The sequence below is a fragment of the Cyrtonyx montezumae genome, unplaced genomic scaffold, assembly GCF_038088225.1.
Source record: "Cyrtonyx montezumae isolate F1298 unplaced genomic scaffold, pur_monq_1.0 scaffold_36, whole genome shotgun sequence".
Lineage (NCBI taxonomy): Eukaryota > Metazoa > Chordata > Aves > Galliformes > Odontophoridae > Cyrtonyx > Cyrtonyx montezumae.
Genome location: NW_027072041.1, coordinates 1,300,857 through 1,319,466, shown reverse-complemented (window position 1 = coordinate 1,319,466; position 18,610 = coordinate 1,300,857). Strand labels below are relative to the sequence as shown.

The 18,610-nt window shown below is 36.9% G+C and overlaps 1 protein-coding gene across 1 annotated transcript in view; it reads left to right on the top strand.

The window, feature by feature from the left end:
- Window positions 1-16,638, top strand: part of CNTLN (centlein) — a 194,148-nt gene extending 177,510 nt beyond the window's left edge. The window contains exons 24-26 of the mRNA XM_065745640.1: window positions 6,217-6,402; window positions 7,719-7,796; window positions 15,851-16,638. Of these exons, the coding sequence (XP_065601712.1) occupies window positions 6,217-6,402; window positions 7,719-7,796; window positions 15,851-15,958 (372 nt within the window). The 3' untranslated portion in view covers window positions 15,959-16,638. The remainder of the gene's footprint in view (window positions 1-6,216; window positions 6,403-7,718; window positions 7,797-15,850) is intronic.
- Window positions 16,639-18,610: the final 1,972 nt, after the last annotated feature.

Genomic DNA, 18,610 nt, shown 5'->3' with positions numbered 1-18,610 from the left:
TAAATGAGGTGGGACATAAATGCTGACATAAACAGGACTTTAAATTATTATTATTTCCCATTTCACATAAATACAATTTTAGAAACCAATAGAGTTTGACAGAAATATTCTTCCTGACATCTCACACTGATTATACACATTTCATCTCATTTCCTACCAGTATTGCTGGTACTGTCTATCAGTGAAGTGTCCACGTGATATAACGTGATATTCTGCACTAAGTCGTGTTACAAAAAATCCTACAAAAAAGAGTTTATTGGAAGACTTTAGGGATAAGTGAAAGGGTGGTACATAAACACTTAACAAGAGAGGATTAGAAAAGAAAAAGAAAAAACTGAATAGTAATACAGACCAAATTCTGAATTGCAAAGGGATTGTCTTTGGACAATTTGTTTGCTTTGAAAACATTCTAAAATTATAAACTGTTTCTGACCTAGATTGTTTTTCTGTTTATTTACACATACATTGTATTACATTTTCGGAAATAATAATACAATGAATTAAATTTAATTTTTTCTTAAATGTCAAATTGTTCACCTTGAATCTTTTTCCCCATGGTTTTCATAGCATCATGGAATGGTTTTGGTTGGAGGGGACCTAAACGATCACCTTGTTCCACCTCCCCACCACAGCTAAGATTGCCAGCCCACTAGGTGATTGTTTTGGGATAGTACTGAATTCACTTTTTATGATTTGCCATCTATTATCTGTAGCTCTGAGCCACAAAGAAGACAGGACTGTGCTAGAATGTTGAACAGCAAACTGGAGATGGCTTTTGCCACAAGGGTAGAAGAGGCTGGTAGTATTTTAAATGACTTCAATTAATCTTTCAGATATTGTCTGTTAGATTCTTAATTATGATCATGTGTGTTCAGACTTACTTGAGTTAATGAATGTAAAAAATTTTGTTGAGGATGTGGCTGCAGTATTACATTATTGTATATGCAGAAGTGCAATTTCTCTGTCCTTATTTAAAATGGAACTCTTAGGGATCATCAGGTGAGAGACACTTCTTCTAGCCCAAGTGTGCTTTCATCTTTCACTGACTCTCTGAAGTTGTGAGTACTATTGTCAGGACTAATCAACTTAAGATTGTTCCTTTTAAACCATATATTTTAGTCAGGTACCTAGCTTTTGTAGATAGATTTATCCATTTCAGCTCTTCATTGAATTAGCCTTTGAAACTCTAAAGCTCTGTTAACTTTCAAAGAATATTATCACTGTGACATTCCTTTGAGTGTATCTTTTTTTGTTGTTGTTTGGGTTTTAATACATTCCACATCTTGCCAATGTTTTGTTTGTTTTTGTTGTTGTCGTTGTTTTTTTTATCTTAATAGAAAAGATAAACAAAGTCTATCTTAATTCCTCCAAACCTACACAAATTGATCTAAGAGCTGAATCATATGGCTTAAAGATCTATTTTTGTTAATTTTAGAATGACAGCAGAAACTGTGACAATAGTAATTGTGAAGACAGGTAAATGAAAACAAATCATGTTACAAATATGAACTTGTGACATTAGTAAAAGGATATTACTACTACTACTACACTATCAGGTGTTAATCTTGTAGGAGCATTCGCAGAATACTGAACTTCGTGGAGAAAGATGAGACTAGTCTGTATCCTCTGTACACAGTTACATTGCTTTCAGGGCATCTGCTAGACTCTCTGAAATCACGTATGATCTCTGGCGATCATAGGAATTAATTGAACCTCCTGAGGCTAGCTGATTCCCAACGGTTGGAGTGATACTTGTTATAGCCTTTGCCCAGACAAATCTGCTGCAGTGCTCTGTCTTGTCTTTATTTCTTGTCTACACTGTTATCCCTTTCCCAATCAATCAATAAATAAACAAATAAATAAATGGCTAGGAGGTATACTTATTTTAGTGAAGAAGATATTTGAGGAAACTTAAATGATGTGTATGTATGTATTTGCTATAGAGTGTGTTTGATTTTCATTCATCATGCCTAAACATTATTATTCGTGGCACTTCCAAAATCATTTTTAGAGAGGAAAGGGGACACATAACTGTACTTACATTGAAGAAACTTGTTGTTGCTTGTTTTGGCTGCTGAAGCAATGAATACTTTCATCTTCTTTGTGTCATTTTGCCCTTTCATTTTGTTTTGGCCTCTTAACCGTGAGCTACTTGCGGTGGCAATGTTCACTCAACTTTTTAAAGTGCTGGGATCTCTGCTAACTTTTGTCCAGCAATAATTTTTCTGTTGCTAGAGAGTTTCTTTAAACTCACAATTCCTTTATGAAATTTAGATTTTGTTCCTCAGATAGCTGCTACACCTTCACAGTACGTTTTTGTTCTTTTGAAAACTAACCATGTTTCAGAACATACTTTCATTTTGGTGTAATGATATGAGTCACATCCTTACACCACTTCAACCTCCAAGAATATATTGGTTGTGCCTTTTCAGCACAACCTTTCATGTTGAACTATGCATAAAATACAATATATTTGACAATTGTTGCATGTATTATATGGTTCTATTCTTTTGCAGTAGGTTGATCCAGGACATCAGTTAAGCAGCACAAAGCCAATTCTTGTTCACTCCCCACTCCCAGCCGAACTGAGGAGAAAATAGGAAGAAAAATAGCAAGAAAACTAAGGGACTGAGATAAGCATAGTTCAATATGTGAAGGAAAGAACATCAGACTTCTGTCTGCCTTGTGACCTTTGATTATACTACAAACTATAACAATAGAATGTGTAAATTTACACAGCAATTTTGAGAATGATTTTAGGAATTGATTTGCTCTTGTAACATGAGGGGGGGCGTTGGTCGATCTGTGTCAATTCCAGGACCAAGTAGTGTCAAAGCTTCTGGGGATATAAAGATGATATTAAAAGTGTGTTCTCACTGTCTTTTTATTATATTATATTATATTATATTATATTATGTTATATTATATTATATTATATTATATTATATTATATTATATTATATTATCACAAATCCCTTGAGCATTTATATAAATATGACCTTTTAAACAAAAAACAAACAAACAAACAAAAACCACAAAAAAAGTTGGACTGTTATCTTATGAATGATTATTTGGGGTTGTGAACCTGCAGCTTATAAGGGAGATTTTTTCAGAGTTTTATGCAACCCAGGATGTATAATAAATACTACACAGCCTTTTGGAGTCACAGAATCAGAATGGCTCAGGTTGGAAAGGACCTTAAAGTTCACTGAGCTCCAATCCCCTGCTGTGGGCAGGTCTGCCACCACCAGCTCAGGCTGCCCAGGGCCCCATCCAACCTGGCTTTGAACATCTCCAGGAATGGGGCATCCACAGCTTCTCTGGGCAGCTGTGCCAGGGAATCACTACCTTCTGGGTGAAGAATTTCTTCCTAACATTTAATCTAAATCTCCCCTCTTTTAGTTTAAAGCCATTCTCCCATGTTCTATCACTATCACACCATGTTAAAAGTTAGTCTTCATCCTGCTTATAAGTTCTGGGAGGGAGCAGTGAGGTCTGCCTGGACCCTTTGCCCCAGTTTCAAGATAAGGATGTCCAATGGCCTTGCACACATTCAGATAGATGACACCTTTTGCTCCTTGTCCACCACAGCAGGAGAAAATGCAACAATTGCTACTAATTAAAAAGTACTGAGTATTTTAAACTTACAATCAGAATTTTAAGCTTACTTTTGTTGTAGTTGGACCAGCAGCAATTGCACTGATGTGACAAGATGTATTGTAGATTTGTTTTCAGAAATTAATCAGGGATTCCTATTCTAGTTGACTGGTGGAGGCTAAGTGTGTCCCACAGGAATAGCTGCTGGTAACAGCTAAGTTGGGTAAACAGCTTTAGCAAGAAAATATCCCTTAGATTTCACACCAAAGAAGAACAGAGAAAAATCCTAGAATTACTAGTAGTAACAACATCATTGTTAACATACATCAGTATAGTACCGAAGTTATATTTTGTATTGATTTCTTTTCAGGCAGTTTGTATCAACTATGTATGATTATAAGTTTAAAAAGAAACAGTTCTGAAACACAAAGTAAGAAATCATGTTGTAGATTAAATCTACATTTAGCTCTAGAATGGCTTAGACCAATTTCATAACCAAAGACTTATTACTATACTGACTTCAATGCATTTACCAGTAAAAGCTGTTAAAAATTGGTTAACTGATAGGTTTTTTTCAGTTCCAAATTGGAAGTAGTTCTTCCAAACACAGTTAATACCTCTGTGGCTTTGATATTAAACACTTTTGTAGTAAAGTATAAACTGGCATATAAATTAAAAAACTAAAAAGTAAACAATTGAGTACAAAGATCTATTTGTTCATGACAAATAAGATGTCAACAGAGGAAGCAAATTAAAATCACAAGGAAGTTGACATTTGGTAGGGTACTTATCCAATGAAAATGTATATCGAAACATTATTACTACTAAAAAGGCATATAAAAAAATAGCTGATCTCTCAGCATACAAGCTAAAGTCTGTAAGGTAAAAAACAAAAAAACCCAAAAAAACATGTAATGATACATCTGTAATTTTCTTTAATAATGCCAGCTTTTCTACATGGGGCTTTGTTCTTTCTTTGTTTCCTTCTGTGAACTTTGTCCAAGGGGCCTTAGCTCACTGCCTGTAAAGCATTTCATGTTTCTTCATTCCTGTCCAATTGCAGAGAAGACTGTGTACGTGGTATTCTGTTAGAAATACTGTAGAAGGAGGTACTTGTGCTTCAATCAGACAGATCAAACAAATTTCACTATGTGCTCTCTCCTCTGATTTGTGGTAGGATAATTTTGTTTTTAATAATTAAATTTTAGATAAGTAGAACAAAAAAGAGAAAGGCAAAGAAACAGGCATTGCAATCAAATGAATCTTGTAATTTATTTGAAAGTTATTAGCAAATGCTCTGTAACAGACATATTTTGAGAATGCTAGAGGCTATAAAAGTTCTGGCACAGTGGACACTGTAGAGTGTTTAACCTCAAATTCCAATAAAGAATCTTCGTATCTCTGGTCACTTTCTAGAGATGAAGGGATTCTGCAGCAAAATAATGTTTACTAATTTATCAGCTACACAGTGAGAGATAGTAAAAAAGATTTTAAAAAATGTGTGGAGACAAGAAAAGCCCCACATACAGTCATTGGAAAAAAAAGGTTTTTCTCTCATTTTAAAAATTTCCATTGTGTCTATGTTGACAATCACTGTTCAGCTTCAGTCATTAAATACATGAGGAGGATCTTCTGACATGGAGTTACTGCTCTTGTCTCTCAGCCATCAGTTTTTAAATAAAATTGTCTCACCATGCCTTTGACAAAACCTTTCTGCCCTGGTTGCATAAATGTTGAAAGAAACCAACTCCAGTTATATAACTGATGATTTATGCTAATGCTTTGTGGCATTTCACTGAGTCAGAGAATTTTAGGAAAAGGACAGGAAATAACATGAACATCAATTCATTGCTATGCAGTTTGCACATGTTCAGCTTCAGAAGATACTACTCAAGCTCACTGCTTGTATGGTGCTGTGGAACAACAACAAAAAAAATCTGGTTTGAATCCCATTCAGCTCTCATTCAAGCTCAAACAATCTCTTCAGCAGGATGTTTGTTTTGTGCTTTTTCCTTTATTCTGGTTTTAAATAAAGAGAGTGGCCTCACCCTACTGGGTTTCTTCTGACACTACATTATTTTCTATGTGCAGTCATCTCTATTTTCCTAGGTAACATCAGGATTGTTCAATCCCTTTTTTCCATCCCAGATAATGGTGCACATGTCTTATCACTTAAACCTTTCAAACAGCTGCCTGTTACCAGTCAGTATTCTCTTAGCAATATTCCTTTATTTGTCTGGATTTTTTTAGCTGCAACCATCTTTCTGGTTTAGCAGTATCTATAGAAATGAATTCTAGTAGACTGAATCAGAAAATGGTTATTAGTTGCTTCTGCAGAAGCTGCTTTGTCATGAGGCATTATGAATATAGTTAATTTGCTAAAAACATACCAATGGAATGCGTATCTATACTTACGAATGTTTTATCTTTTAATTTATTATTTCATATTTCATTTTTTAACCGTATTATTTCATTTTGCAGAGATTATTCTATATAACCAATAACACAGAATGAAGTTAGCTCCTAAATAGAAGAGTTTAGTGTAAATGGTGCTATTTTTTTTTCCACGGTGTTTGTACTTTAAGAAGAATTTCAGTGTTCTCTGCTTTCGTCTTCTAGGCTCTAACCAGAGAGATACACCATAGCATACAAGAGCTGAGAATAAAAATCAAACAGTCAAAAAAAGTGGAAGAAGCAAGGGCATGTAAAAAAGGCCTTTCCCAAGAGTCTGTTCAGTTGGCAGCGTCTATCCTTAATGTTTCAACAACGGATCTTGAGGAGATATTAGAAGTAGAAGATGATGAGGTAAGTTATTTTAAGGACTCTACAGTAAAAGAGGCTAGATCTGAAGATGCTGTAATTTTCCATTCTTATGGAAGACAATTTCTAGTTAAAGAGTGGAATTTTATTGCATAGCATCCAGCACAAGTAAAGAACAGAATTGCTGAATTTAAATTAAAAGGTCAGGTTAGAGATTCCTTAGGTGTCAAGACTTTGGACATAAATAAATAAAATATCAGTGTACTGTTTTGAGCATGCAGATATAGAGTATACTTGAAAATCCTTAGCAGTTTCCTTTTTCATGAGAATATTTGGCAGGGTTATACATTTTAAATAGTCTTCTGCATTAATGAAAACAAAATTAGAATTTATTTTGCTGTGCCAAATTGATTCCATTGATGATTACTTTCTTGAATTGTGATACTTAGTAAAGTACTCTTAGAGGATAAATATTTTTTGAGGAGAATCCATTGCTTTTTTCTGATGATTCTATATTACATTTTACTGTTTTACTATGAAATATTTGGGTGTTTCATAAATCACTTTATATAAAATACATACAGTAATAGGGATTATCATTATCCAGATGTGTCGAGGCCTGATCAAGAAATGCACAGAAACGCCTCTGCACTTACTTACATTTAAAAAATGTCTAGGAGTTGACCATCACTGAGCTGTAACTGTATTTCAGTGATGACTTAGTCATCAGAGAAAGCCTTAACGAAGCTTTACATTTCACAAATTACAAAGTATTCAAATGAGTTAAATAAATATCCATTTTATGTGTATGCTTGTGTATCCCTACAGGTTCATCCATGAATATAAATGTTGTGGACTGATCCCTTCCCTGTTTATACACCCTTATAAGCCCTATGACTCTTCCATACTCTTGTAAAGCAATTGGCTTTGACAGAATTGTTGTCTACTTGCCTCGTTCTCAACATAACTTTTGTATCCTATTTCTTTTAAGCAATGTTGGGAATGTATGTGTAAAACACACAAATATGCTCAATATAGGTGATGAGTTTTCACTACATACATTTTAGATACATATTCCATTTATCATTGTATGAGAAAATTGAACGCATAAGATTTCCATATAAAGTACACATGTACCTGTATATTCATGTGAAAAGAATGTGCCATTCAAGATATCCTCAAACACATAAATTTAACAGAGCCCTCATATTCAGTGGACATGCTTCAAGTAGCTGGCTCTGATAGCATCATTCCTACATCCCCATGCTGTTTATTTAATATGTATCTAACTATACATATCCTTTATTGTTCATTATGTCCTTCTCAGATGGTGTTAAAATATTATGTGTCTGTATTTTTAGGAAATAGCAAGGGCAAAAATGGAATCTGAAAAAGACAAAGAATGGCTGCTCTGTATACAGAAGCTTCTTGAAGCACAGGTTATAAATTTATTTCTTCCCTTCATGAATTATAACGTTGTTTTTATAATTATGCCACCACTAATTTGAATTAGGTAACATAAAATCCTTGTTTTGGTACCTTTTTGTTTTTATTTCTCTTAAAAAAATCTTAAGAGTCAGTGGCTAAAACTGAAGAGATGGTAACATACGATTTGCTGTAGCTAACTTAACAGCTGAAACAATGCTGGCGAAAACCAGCACAGATCTTGGCAAATGCATTAATTAAATTATTGAGACAGTGGAAAGGATCCATCCTCTCATACCTCTTAGGAAAAAGAGATTTTTTACTGTGTGCCTTTAAAGTTAGTATTTGATATGGACACCTGAGGAGTTCATGGGTTTCGATGACCTTTTACTGTGGACCTGTTTCCAGTCAATTCATGTTTTCCTCATAGCCAGACAGCTGTTTATTATCGTGTCTTCCCGCATTCTCTACAATATTTTCTACTGAGACCTCGAGCAGCTTGTTAGTGGGAAGTAAATATTGATTTGGCATCCTGTCAATGCAGAAAGAATGAAAAAATTTCCACCAGAGGCCCCTCAAACATTTTCCTATCGACATTTTCTGGGCAGAGAGGAAAGCTGCATAGAGGATGACAAGGCTGAGACTAGCAGAAATCCCTGAGGGGTCCATTGAGACTGCCGCTGTGACCTGTGTGATACTTCTTCTTCTCTTTCAAGTCTTTTTTTTAATACACACAGAGTCTGCTGGGATGCTCCCCTCTTGTAAGTGATCAAGGGCAGTTTATTGGCAGGTGAGAGCCCTGCTTTTCTAGCCATAGTCAGCTTTTGTTTGGACATCACTGACAACATACACGGACTCTTGAAACTTTTCCATTATGCTTTAGTTGTCTCCTTTATTCAGACAATGTGTAGCTGATATCTGAAATGAAATAAAGTTTGATTTATAAATCCAGTGTTCCTAATGCATATTCACTATTGTGACTCCATTACGATGCCATTCATTTCTATCAGGAATGTAAATGATTAAAAATATTTTGATGATAATTTCAAGGGAGCAATCTTTCAGGTTGAAATGTTTTATCCTTGATAGCTTTTGTGCCCAGACTGTGTCCCATGACCAGATTTTTTAAGAAATGTCAGGCTTTTCCTCTGTCATTATCCAAACTTTCTGCCATTAAGATTGTTTAATTGCTGCAGTTGACTGAAAATGTTTACTTTTACTATCTTGTTCAGAAATATTTGGTCAGAAATATTAGCATTTATTTTAAACACTTTGTAGTGTTACACGAAGCTCAGAAATACAGAACTACTCCTATGCTTTCATTGTAAATTCTTTTTTTTTCAAACCTATCAATTTAAAGATCCTGTTCATATTATTGGCTCCAAAATATAAATCAGATGAGGAACAAGATGAGAAAAATGGTTGCATTTTTGTTGTCATTCTGTGGCATATTTTAAAAATTCTAAACAGAATTTTATCACTTCTCTTTGATGTAAAGAGACAGCCAGAGTCAGGGCATGGAGAGCACGGGGGTTACTGACCATGTAAACAAATTTGAACAATAGCTGGGGGAAGCTCACTGAATTCAGCAACATATGTTTGTGAACAAGTTCATAGTGGTTTTCAGTGGTTTTTGCTCCATCTTGTGGGGTTCCTCTGGAGGAGCTCTGAAGGTAAAAGTAATTCTCAGCAAATCAATCATCTTTGGGATCACTAAGGAATTAGTGCTTTTTTAGGAGCAGCCGGCTCTGCTTTTCCTTTCTGTCCTTGCTAATTCACATGGATGTAAATTGCATAGGTTTCTTAATCTGTGTTTCGGAGCAGCTCACAGAAGAGGTTTGTGCCCTTTTAACTGCTTAAGTCATGCCTTGTCCAAAGATTGGTTGTGGTTTCCTTTAGTATTTCTGAACAGAGAACTCAAGCTCAATGAGGAATTAAAGCTTGCTTTTAGAACTTTGCTTAGAACAGATTGCTTATTGGTACAGGTTGACAAACTGTGAACCCCTTTGTATCCTGAAAAAAGATGCAGGCTTGCTCTTTTCTCTCATTCTGAGAAAATGTTCAGATAGAAATTGCATCAAATCACTTAATATTGCAGTTTGATATAGTGTCTTTTTGTGCCATTGAGCCAGGACTTTGGAACATAATTGCCCAGCAGTATTGATTTAATTGCCTAGGTTTATTTGTGGACTCCTAATTATTGACTGGAGGTAAATTTAATGGAGAAACCTTTATGAACACTGGGAAACTGCTGCTGTTGCTGTTATACATAATGAACTGCATCATATCCCTTTAGATCATTCTTCAAGCTAATTTTATTCCACCACGACAGTATGATAACATTTAAAATGTCATAGACATTTTATTTTTATTACTGACATACGCCATTTTACTGCTGCATGAGAATTTTGGGGGGGACTGGGGCAGCACCAGTTGCTTTTTACTGACATTTTATAGATTCCCCTACAGTGTAATCATAAAGGATAGCACACCTCTGTTTTACACCTCATCTGTAGCTTTATTTTCTGTATACTTATGTCTTTAAAGAGTGTAATTTCCATCAGCTTTACAAAAGTGTTAATAATTCAGTGCTAAATATTTTTGCATTCATGACTGTCCTCAGTCAAAATTTGTGTAGTTACTTTACCAGCCACTATAGAAACATATAGAAAGAAACTTAACAGCTGATAGAGACATCTCTGCTTTGGGATGTTATGTATGTAAGAATCATATGATCTGAAAGTACGCCCATGTTCTGAATTCTGCAGAGCCAGTAAGCATCACTGACTGTCTACATTTTGAATGGCCAACAGGTGTTTTTTTCAGTTTTTGTATTCATTCTGTAACACCCAAGGACTTCAGTGCTGTCACTAAAGTGTAAAAATGAAACATCTTAATAACTGATGTTTGGATGACAGTTAGGAGATTCCCTTGCCTTTGAAGAACTCACTTGTAGGGAAGCTTCTCAGGAATGCATGCAGATACTAGTGTCCCTGAGCCACGTGTAGATACACTGGACTCCTTATGCATTTGTGAGTGGGCATGGGAGAGGGAACATGGGATATGTATCGCTTTATAGAATATTGTGTATTTGGGAGTTCATGGTGTTTGTGAAAGGAGGGTACAGTTATGGATATCTTGATATGTAGGTGTGTTGATAGCTTGCATGGGGCTTTTACTCTCATGGGATATTTTCTCCATATATCACCTGTTTGTGTACGTCTTGTTATTTGAACCTGACACAGTATAGCAGCATTCTCTGTTTATAATCAAGAAAAAACCGTTCTTTAGCTTTTTCCCATTACAAGGAGCCCTATTTAGTCAAACTGAGAGGATGACTTCTTTTCACTGTTTTTTTTTATTTTATTTTTGTGTGTGTGTTTTTATGTTTTTGTTTTTGTTTTCATAGCAATTGATTGTAAGGAAGAATATCTCTGAACAATCAGTTATTAATTTTGTATGTCACTACAACATGTTAACCCCAATCTAGATTACTACCTGAAATCTCTGAGAACTATTTTTTTTTAAATAAAATACAAATCATTTGCCTAACTCTTCCAAGCATTGTATCAAGTGTCAGAATTGATTTATCAGGTCTCTTATCAGACACAAAGCAGCTCTTGTCTCCCCTCCCTCTTCCTGTGTTCCTCAGGATATCACACCTCACATGAAGCTGCCTAATGAAATCTTCCCTCTCATGACCTCATTATTAGTATACAAATCATATTCCAGTGGTGAAAACTTCCAGAAGAACTCCCTTCCCTCTGTTCTTTAGGCTCTATGTAGGTAGTTGTCTGTAGGTATCTGTCTCTAGAACACAGACTATGAGCAGCATATTTACTCCTCATCACTAAGGATTTTCTCTAACTCGTTTTTAGGATTTGCACTGGATTTTAAATGCAGAATTCCTCTGATCTCATCTGCGAATGTGTACTAACATCTGTGGTTATTTCCATTCAGATTTCCTGGTTGGAATTCACCAGTTCTTCTTCTCTTGATTTCCCTTCAGCCTGCATCTTTCTTACCCCTTCTCTTTGAACAGGTCTCTGCTTGTTGTCTGTTGTCTGCTCAGATGCACATGCACACATTCAGTTGCACACACATAGATGCACTGACCACAGTCACCATCTTACAGTGTTTCACATACCCACACCTTGAGCAGCAGCACTGTAGACCAAATAGAAACATAGAAACACTAGAAGTACTTCACCAGATACTGTTAACATCACATACATACAGCTATCCCAGAGAAGAACAGGCAGAGAATAATAATGAAATGAAGCATGTCTCAGTAATCTATCTTACTGTCTTATAGTTACAGTCAAATAATGAAGTTTGGTTCATTATAAATTGCCATTTCTTCAGTTTTGTTTGAGGTCATTCTTTGTGGTTCACACAATTTGAGTTGTGGCAGTTTTGCAGTGTGTTTGGATTGTTCTGTTGTGCAAATTTATTATACTGATGATCCATGTGGGAAGATTTAAAATAGCAGTAACTACTAATTTGTGTATTCCAGAAATGAAATACCATTGTTTCCATGTACATTAACATATTTTAGAGCTTGTGAAATGGAGACCGAGTAATGTTGTAGTCCATGAATTGAAACATTACATCTCTTTGGAATAACAGCATTGCCTTGCTCTCATTATCAGTCTTTTCTCTGGCAGATCAGGAGGTTGTGCACACGTGGTTGTGCACACACATGCTGCGTGAGGCTCAGAAGTATAGTGTAAGGTCAACAGGCACATTTTTTTCAGAAGGGATCTTTGAAAGGAGCTTACTCAATGTAAGAGTAAATAGGTGAGAGAAATAGAAATAACTACCAGCATTCCTGACTTTTTAGGATCATATTACCAGATACCAAGATATCTCTCTAGCATTTAAGAAATACACCATTTCATCCATATGGATTTCCAGTCCCAAGAATGAAATCTATAATTTTGGCAATGATAAATAAACAAAAAATCTTTAAATCCAGGTAAACTTTTCTCTCTCAAATGCTCTGAATTAAAAAAAAAAATAGTTAAATAGCAACTACTACTCCTAAAGCCTACCATAATGTACTGATTCAGTATTGCTATCATTGTCAACACTCAGTGTTTGGATAAATTGCCTGTGGCACAGAGAACTGAAAACCACTTGAAGGAAGTATCATTCTGTACACAATTATCACTTGTATAAACAAGATTTCACTCCTTAGGTGTGCACTTAGCACTCACTGAACTCCCAAAGCCTTCCCCAAGCATATGGCAAGTTTGGAAACTGGGATAAATACTTTGGAGTAAAGACATCTTCAACAGTTCTGAAGTTCTGGGGAGAAATGTAGAGGGAAGCTTCCCAGGATAGTTACAGAGTCATCATTAAAAGTAAACCTGACAGGCTTCTATTAAAGATGAAGACTGTAGAGATAATCCAGTTCTGGGTGTTGGCGTGGAAATAAAACCAGATAAAAAAGTAGAGCACTTTCTCTGAAACCAATAAATGTGATATAATGACATAACATTCAACTTTCAAATGCTCTTGATTTAAATGAATGATTTAAATGGAAAGACTTCTTTAAAAATCAGTTTGCCATGGCATGGAAGCCACAGAGAGTTGTGAGCAGCGAGTAAAATGTAGCTAGAATGTTATGAACCTGAGACATCAATAAGAAAGCATTCATCTTGGACAGAACATTAAGGAGGTAAGATGTATCAAAAATGAATGTAGTCAAGTGAGGAAGAATTAGGGACTTAGAGGTAATGGTATAGTGTTCTTGTAAAAATACATTTAGACAAGGAAGAAGAGCAATTAGAGTGAACAGGATGCCAGGGTCAGTGCTTCTAAAGCACAGTAGCAAGCAAATGTCACAGAATTTCAGATAAAATTAGGTCTTGTGTTACTGTGAATGCTTAGTGAGTTGGATCCCTCTATTCCTCAAAAAGTCACCACAAAAGTTGGAGATGGCTGACAGCTGTAGACAAATACTAGAAAATTCTTATAGACAGAAGATATTTATGACAGACAGAGGCATGTCTGATCTGCAGGTACCAGCCCTACAGAATACCCTGTTCAATAGGAGAGAGTAACGCACATTTCTTGTCTTTTTCTATGACTGTAAAGTAACCACTGGACATGAACAAGAAAACCACAGAACACAGGATTGTTCTATGTCTTGTAATCAGTTCATGACAGACACTTGCTATGAACAAGATTTTCCTTGCTAACACTTCAGATTTTTTTTTTCTGATTTGTTTATGGTGATAAATATCAGTAGACTGGGATTCTCTCCAGGTATGTGGGTTGCTCTGAAAGTAATGTGTCCTATTTATTTCTGTGAAAACTACAACAGATACAAAGAGCACAGTCATTCCATTTGATAAAACAAATTCTCAGCTACAAAATACTTTCTCAACATAGTCATCACCATTAGCTATGCATTTTTGCTAGTGATGAACAAGAGCCTGCATGCTGTGCTCATCAAAATCTGCACCAGTGGAGGTGACTCACTGTCACTGTTGCCATTGCTTAAACACACCTCCCATCACCTCACTGCTCACATCTCCTGTGTGGTCTCCATAAACATTCAGCAAGTACTGATGAATGTCAATGGGTGCAAGTTTTTCTGCATGGCAGAATTCAATGACAGACCTTTGCCCCACATACTAACATGTCAGATGCCATTGTGTCAGACTGCCCCTCTGCTGCCATCAGTCACGCAGCAACAAAATGTAATGGAACATTGGTGGGAAGGTTCAACTTCTACTGCCATACCACCAATATCTGCTTTGAAGTTGTGGGCCAACATAATAAAATAGAAGGCATTACTTTCGGAGCAGCCCCTGTGTAATTTCAGACATTACATCAGCATCTGTGTTTGGTTTACTTATATACACATACATATGTGTTTTATTATTTTTTATATATACCTAGGAAAGGGACAGTACTCTCTCTGGTAAATGTATCACACAGTTTTGATCTTTAAGGAGGAATAGAGAAATAAAAAAATAAAATCAGAGCAAGGATACCTGAGTTTGGCCTTCGAGAGTGGTTCTAGATGCAAAAGAATTGCCTTGAACTGTAGCTGGGAAAAACAGAGGAAGCTGGTGGCTGATCTTTTCAACCAGCTGCTATTTTATTTCTAGTAGCCTTATTAAAATAAAATTAACTCTGTTTCTGATACGAATGATAGCTGTTACTTTTTCTGTCACCACTGATCTTACTAGGATTTCAAGAAGGCTGACAGAGCACAATGAACTATAACTGGTTCTCCTTTGTCACAGTGATGTTCCCCTCTCTGGGTGGAGCTGCAAGGAGTGTTCTGTACTGCCTCCGCCAGTACTTCCCTGCATACCACACACTCATGCAGACTGTGTTGAAGCAGTGATGGCGGAAAATATACTGAATTACTTTCTTTGAAGACACTGTGCAAATCTTTTATAACAGAAGATATATAAAGAGGTTTTTTTTGTTGTTGTTTTTGTTTTTGTTTTGTTTGTTTGTTTGTTTGTTTGTTTTCTGTAAATATGGAAATACAAATCTTTGCTACCATATTTTATAGGAGCAAGTTTTTGTCTATTATCTTTGTAAATGCAGTAGGAGTTTCTGGGGTTTGGGATTTTGGTTTGGTTTTATTTGCAAGTTTTCATGCATCAATCTTAAGTTGCTGCAGTTGCCACATTCATTGTGTGTTGTACTGGTTGTTGTCTCATCCTCCTGAGAGCAGAGAACATGCACTACCACTTCTGCATGCCCTAGAGATGACTGTAAGCCCCTTATTGATCAGCTGAAGATAAATGACAGAGTTGCTAGGACTGCAGTTTACATCATTAACATGGTCAGTAAAGCATGAATTGTTCAATAAGGTGTTGATCTTTTTTTCATTTTACTCTGTTCTTTTATCATTTTTCTGTTAGTGAGCAAAGTTCAAGCCACAAACCAGACAGGTAAACTTTAAAGTTCATATCTGTGTATGTATCATAGTTGTCAGAACTAAGTGAAATCTAATGACAGAAATAAATTTAATAAATGTTTTTCACATGAAGAAAATAAAATTAAATGACCATTTATCTTGCTGTTTCTTTTTCAGTTTCCTTTTGCCTCAAATTTACTGGATGCCATAGTGGCAAAATTAAATGAGAAGAAGAAACTCGGAGAAGAGTACATGTCTCTCAAGAAATCTTCAATAAGTGACTAAAATGTGTGCTGTCTTACATTTTTCCTCTTCACATAAAGAACTGTCAGTAGGTATGTTCAATACATAAGAAGAAGCTGTGAACTAATTAATTGTTGCACAAGAGGAATTTGTTATCTTCCTACTTACAAGAAGCAAAGTGTTTCATTCTTAAAGACAAAAATTTCTGCGTATCAATACAAAGTTAAACATGAATTTCCTTTAAGTGCTTTCGCAGCATGTAGCAGCATGAGCTTTGTAAAGAGGATGTTTTTGACATAACCCAAACAAATCTGTGCAATTCGGTAAATACAGAAAAAAGCCAAGTAACTCCTGACTGTACAAGTCAGAATGGTGGAACTAAGATTTATGAAGGATGTGAGAACATAATTGCCATTTTGAATACCTTTTTTTGGTTTCTTTATAAATCTCAACTTAATCATATATGCCACATAAAAACTATATGCACTCCCTCTGTCAGAAATGAATGATTGTAGAAGAAAAACTATATAATGCAGAGTAATAATCCTCAGAAAAGTTGTATTTTCTTCTAAGTAGGATGGCACTGTATACAATGAATTTAATTACATTTTTTAAAGTTCTGTACAATAAAGTTATTTCCAATGTGGATTTTTTTTTCCTTTAGTAGTTCAATTGGAGTCTTAGTTCAACTCAGCTAGAAAGCCCTCTCTTTGTTTGGGAAAATGGTATAGAGTTTTCATTTTTTTCCACCAGTATTTCTCTGGCAGTAATAAATAATTCCTCCTTTCTTGATCTAATATTTTGTATTCTTCTCAACTAACCTACATTAAAAAAAAAAAAAAGGAAAGATATAGATTCCTGAATTCATGTTTTACTGACATCTGTGGGTGTCATGTTTTGGGTATCTCAAGGTTGCTTAGACCATTCTGTGCCTGGATTTGATGAGGGGCCATTTCTACCAACAAACTCCGTACATGACACCACTGTTTCCTCAGTTGCTCTTTGGCAGCCAAGGGAAGTGGGGATGGAACACACCAGTGCCACACACATACACAGGACATTTTCACAGAATTGGAGAAGTGTAGGGGTTGGAGGGGACCACTGGAAGCCATCAACTAACCCCATGCTAAGGCAGGTTCCCTACAGTAGGTTGCACAGGAAAGCATCCAGGTGGGTTTTGAATATCTTCAGAGGAGACTTTACAACCTCTCTGGTCAGCCTGTTCTAGAGCTCTGTCACTTTCAAACTAAGGCTCAGATGAATCTTCCCATGTTCCAGTTTGTGGCTATTGACCTTTGTCCTGTATGTTGCTGGGCACCACTAAAAAGCCTGGGCCCATCCTCTTGGCACCCACCTTGTAGATACTTAGAAGTATTGATACAAGTATTAATCCTGTCAGTCTTCTCCAGGCTAAATAGTCCCAGGTTTCTTTGCCTTTCCTCCAAAGTGAGATGCTCTAGGCCCTTCTGCTGGACTCTCTTCAGAAGTTCCCTATCTTTCTTGAACTGGAGAATGCAGAACTGGACACAGTATTCCAGATGTGGACTCACCAGAGCAAAGTAGAGGGCTGACCTGCTAGCCACAAACTTTTTTATGTATGCCAGGACACCACTGACCTTCTTGGCTGAAAGGACACACTGCTGACTCATGGCCAACCTGCTGTCCACCAGGACACCCAGGTTCTTCTCCACAGAGCTCCTTTCCAGCAGATCACCCCCTAACTTGTAATGATGTGTGAGGTTATTCCTCCCCAGGTGTAGGACTTGCCCTTATTGAACTTAATCAGGTTCCTCTCTGCCCAACTCTCCAGCCTGTCCTGGTCTCACTTAATGGCAGCACAGCCTCCTGATGTGTCAGCCACCCCTCCCAGCTTCATATCATTAGCTAACTTTTGATCATTTATGTTGTCTTGGGCAATGAAACAACCCCATGTACTGGAATTTCCCTCAAATTAATTTACTGCTAATTAACAATCTTTTAATTATTCACTTTGGTAATGAGAAATCAAAGAAATAAACAAGCACTTTAGAGAGCAGCTTGCCTCTGCTGCTCCCTGCTCATGGTTTTCCTGCTCCTTGCTAGCTGGGGCTGGGTGTTCAGTACATCTCTTGTTTCTCTCTTCCCTGGGCACCCCTGGTATCTTCCCTGGCCTTTCTTCTGCTCCAGTGTCCCTTATGCCCTGCAAAGGCATCAAGACTGTGATCAGGTACTTCCTTCCACTTTATCTATCCTGCCCTGCTTGTACTCTGATCTTCCTATAGGTGGATAGCCCAGGGCTGTCACTTCTCTCCCTGAGCCCTGTGTCCAGCAGCACCCTGAGCCCTGTGGTGGGTGCAGTGTGGGGCAGCACAATTTTGGCCACAATAACCCCATGCAATGCTATAGGCTTGGGGCAGAATGGCTTGAAGAATGTAGAGAGGAAAAGGACCTGGGGGTGTTGGTTGATGCTCGGCTCAACATGAGCCGGCAGTGTGCCCAGGTGGACAAGAAGGCCAACGGCATCCTGGCCTGTATTAGAAATAGTGTAGCCAGCAGGAGCAGGGAGGTGATCATCCCCCTGTACTCAGCTCTGGTACGGCCGCACCTCGAGTACTGTGTTCAGTTTTGGGCCCCTCACTACAAGAAGGACATTGAGGCCCTGGAGCGTGTCCAGAGAAGGGCAACAAAACTGGTGAGGGGTCTGGAGCACAAGTC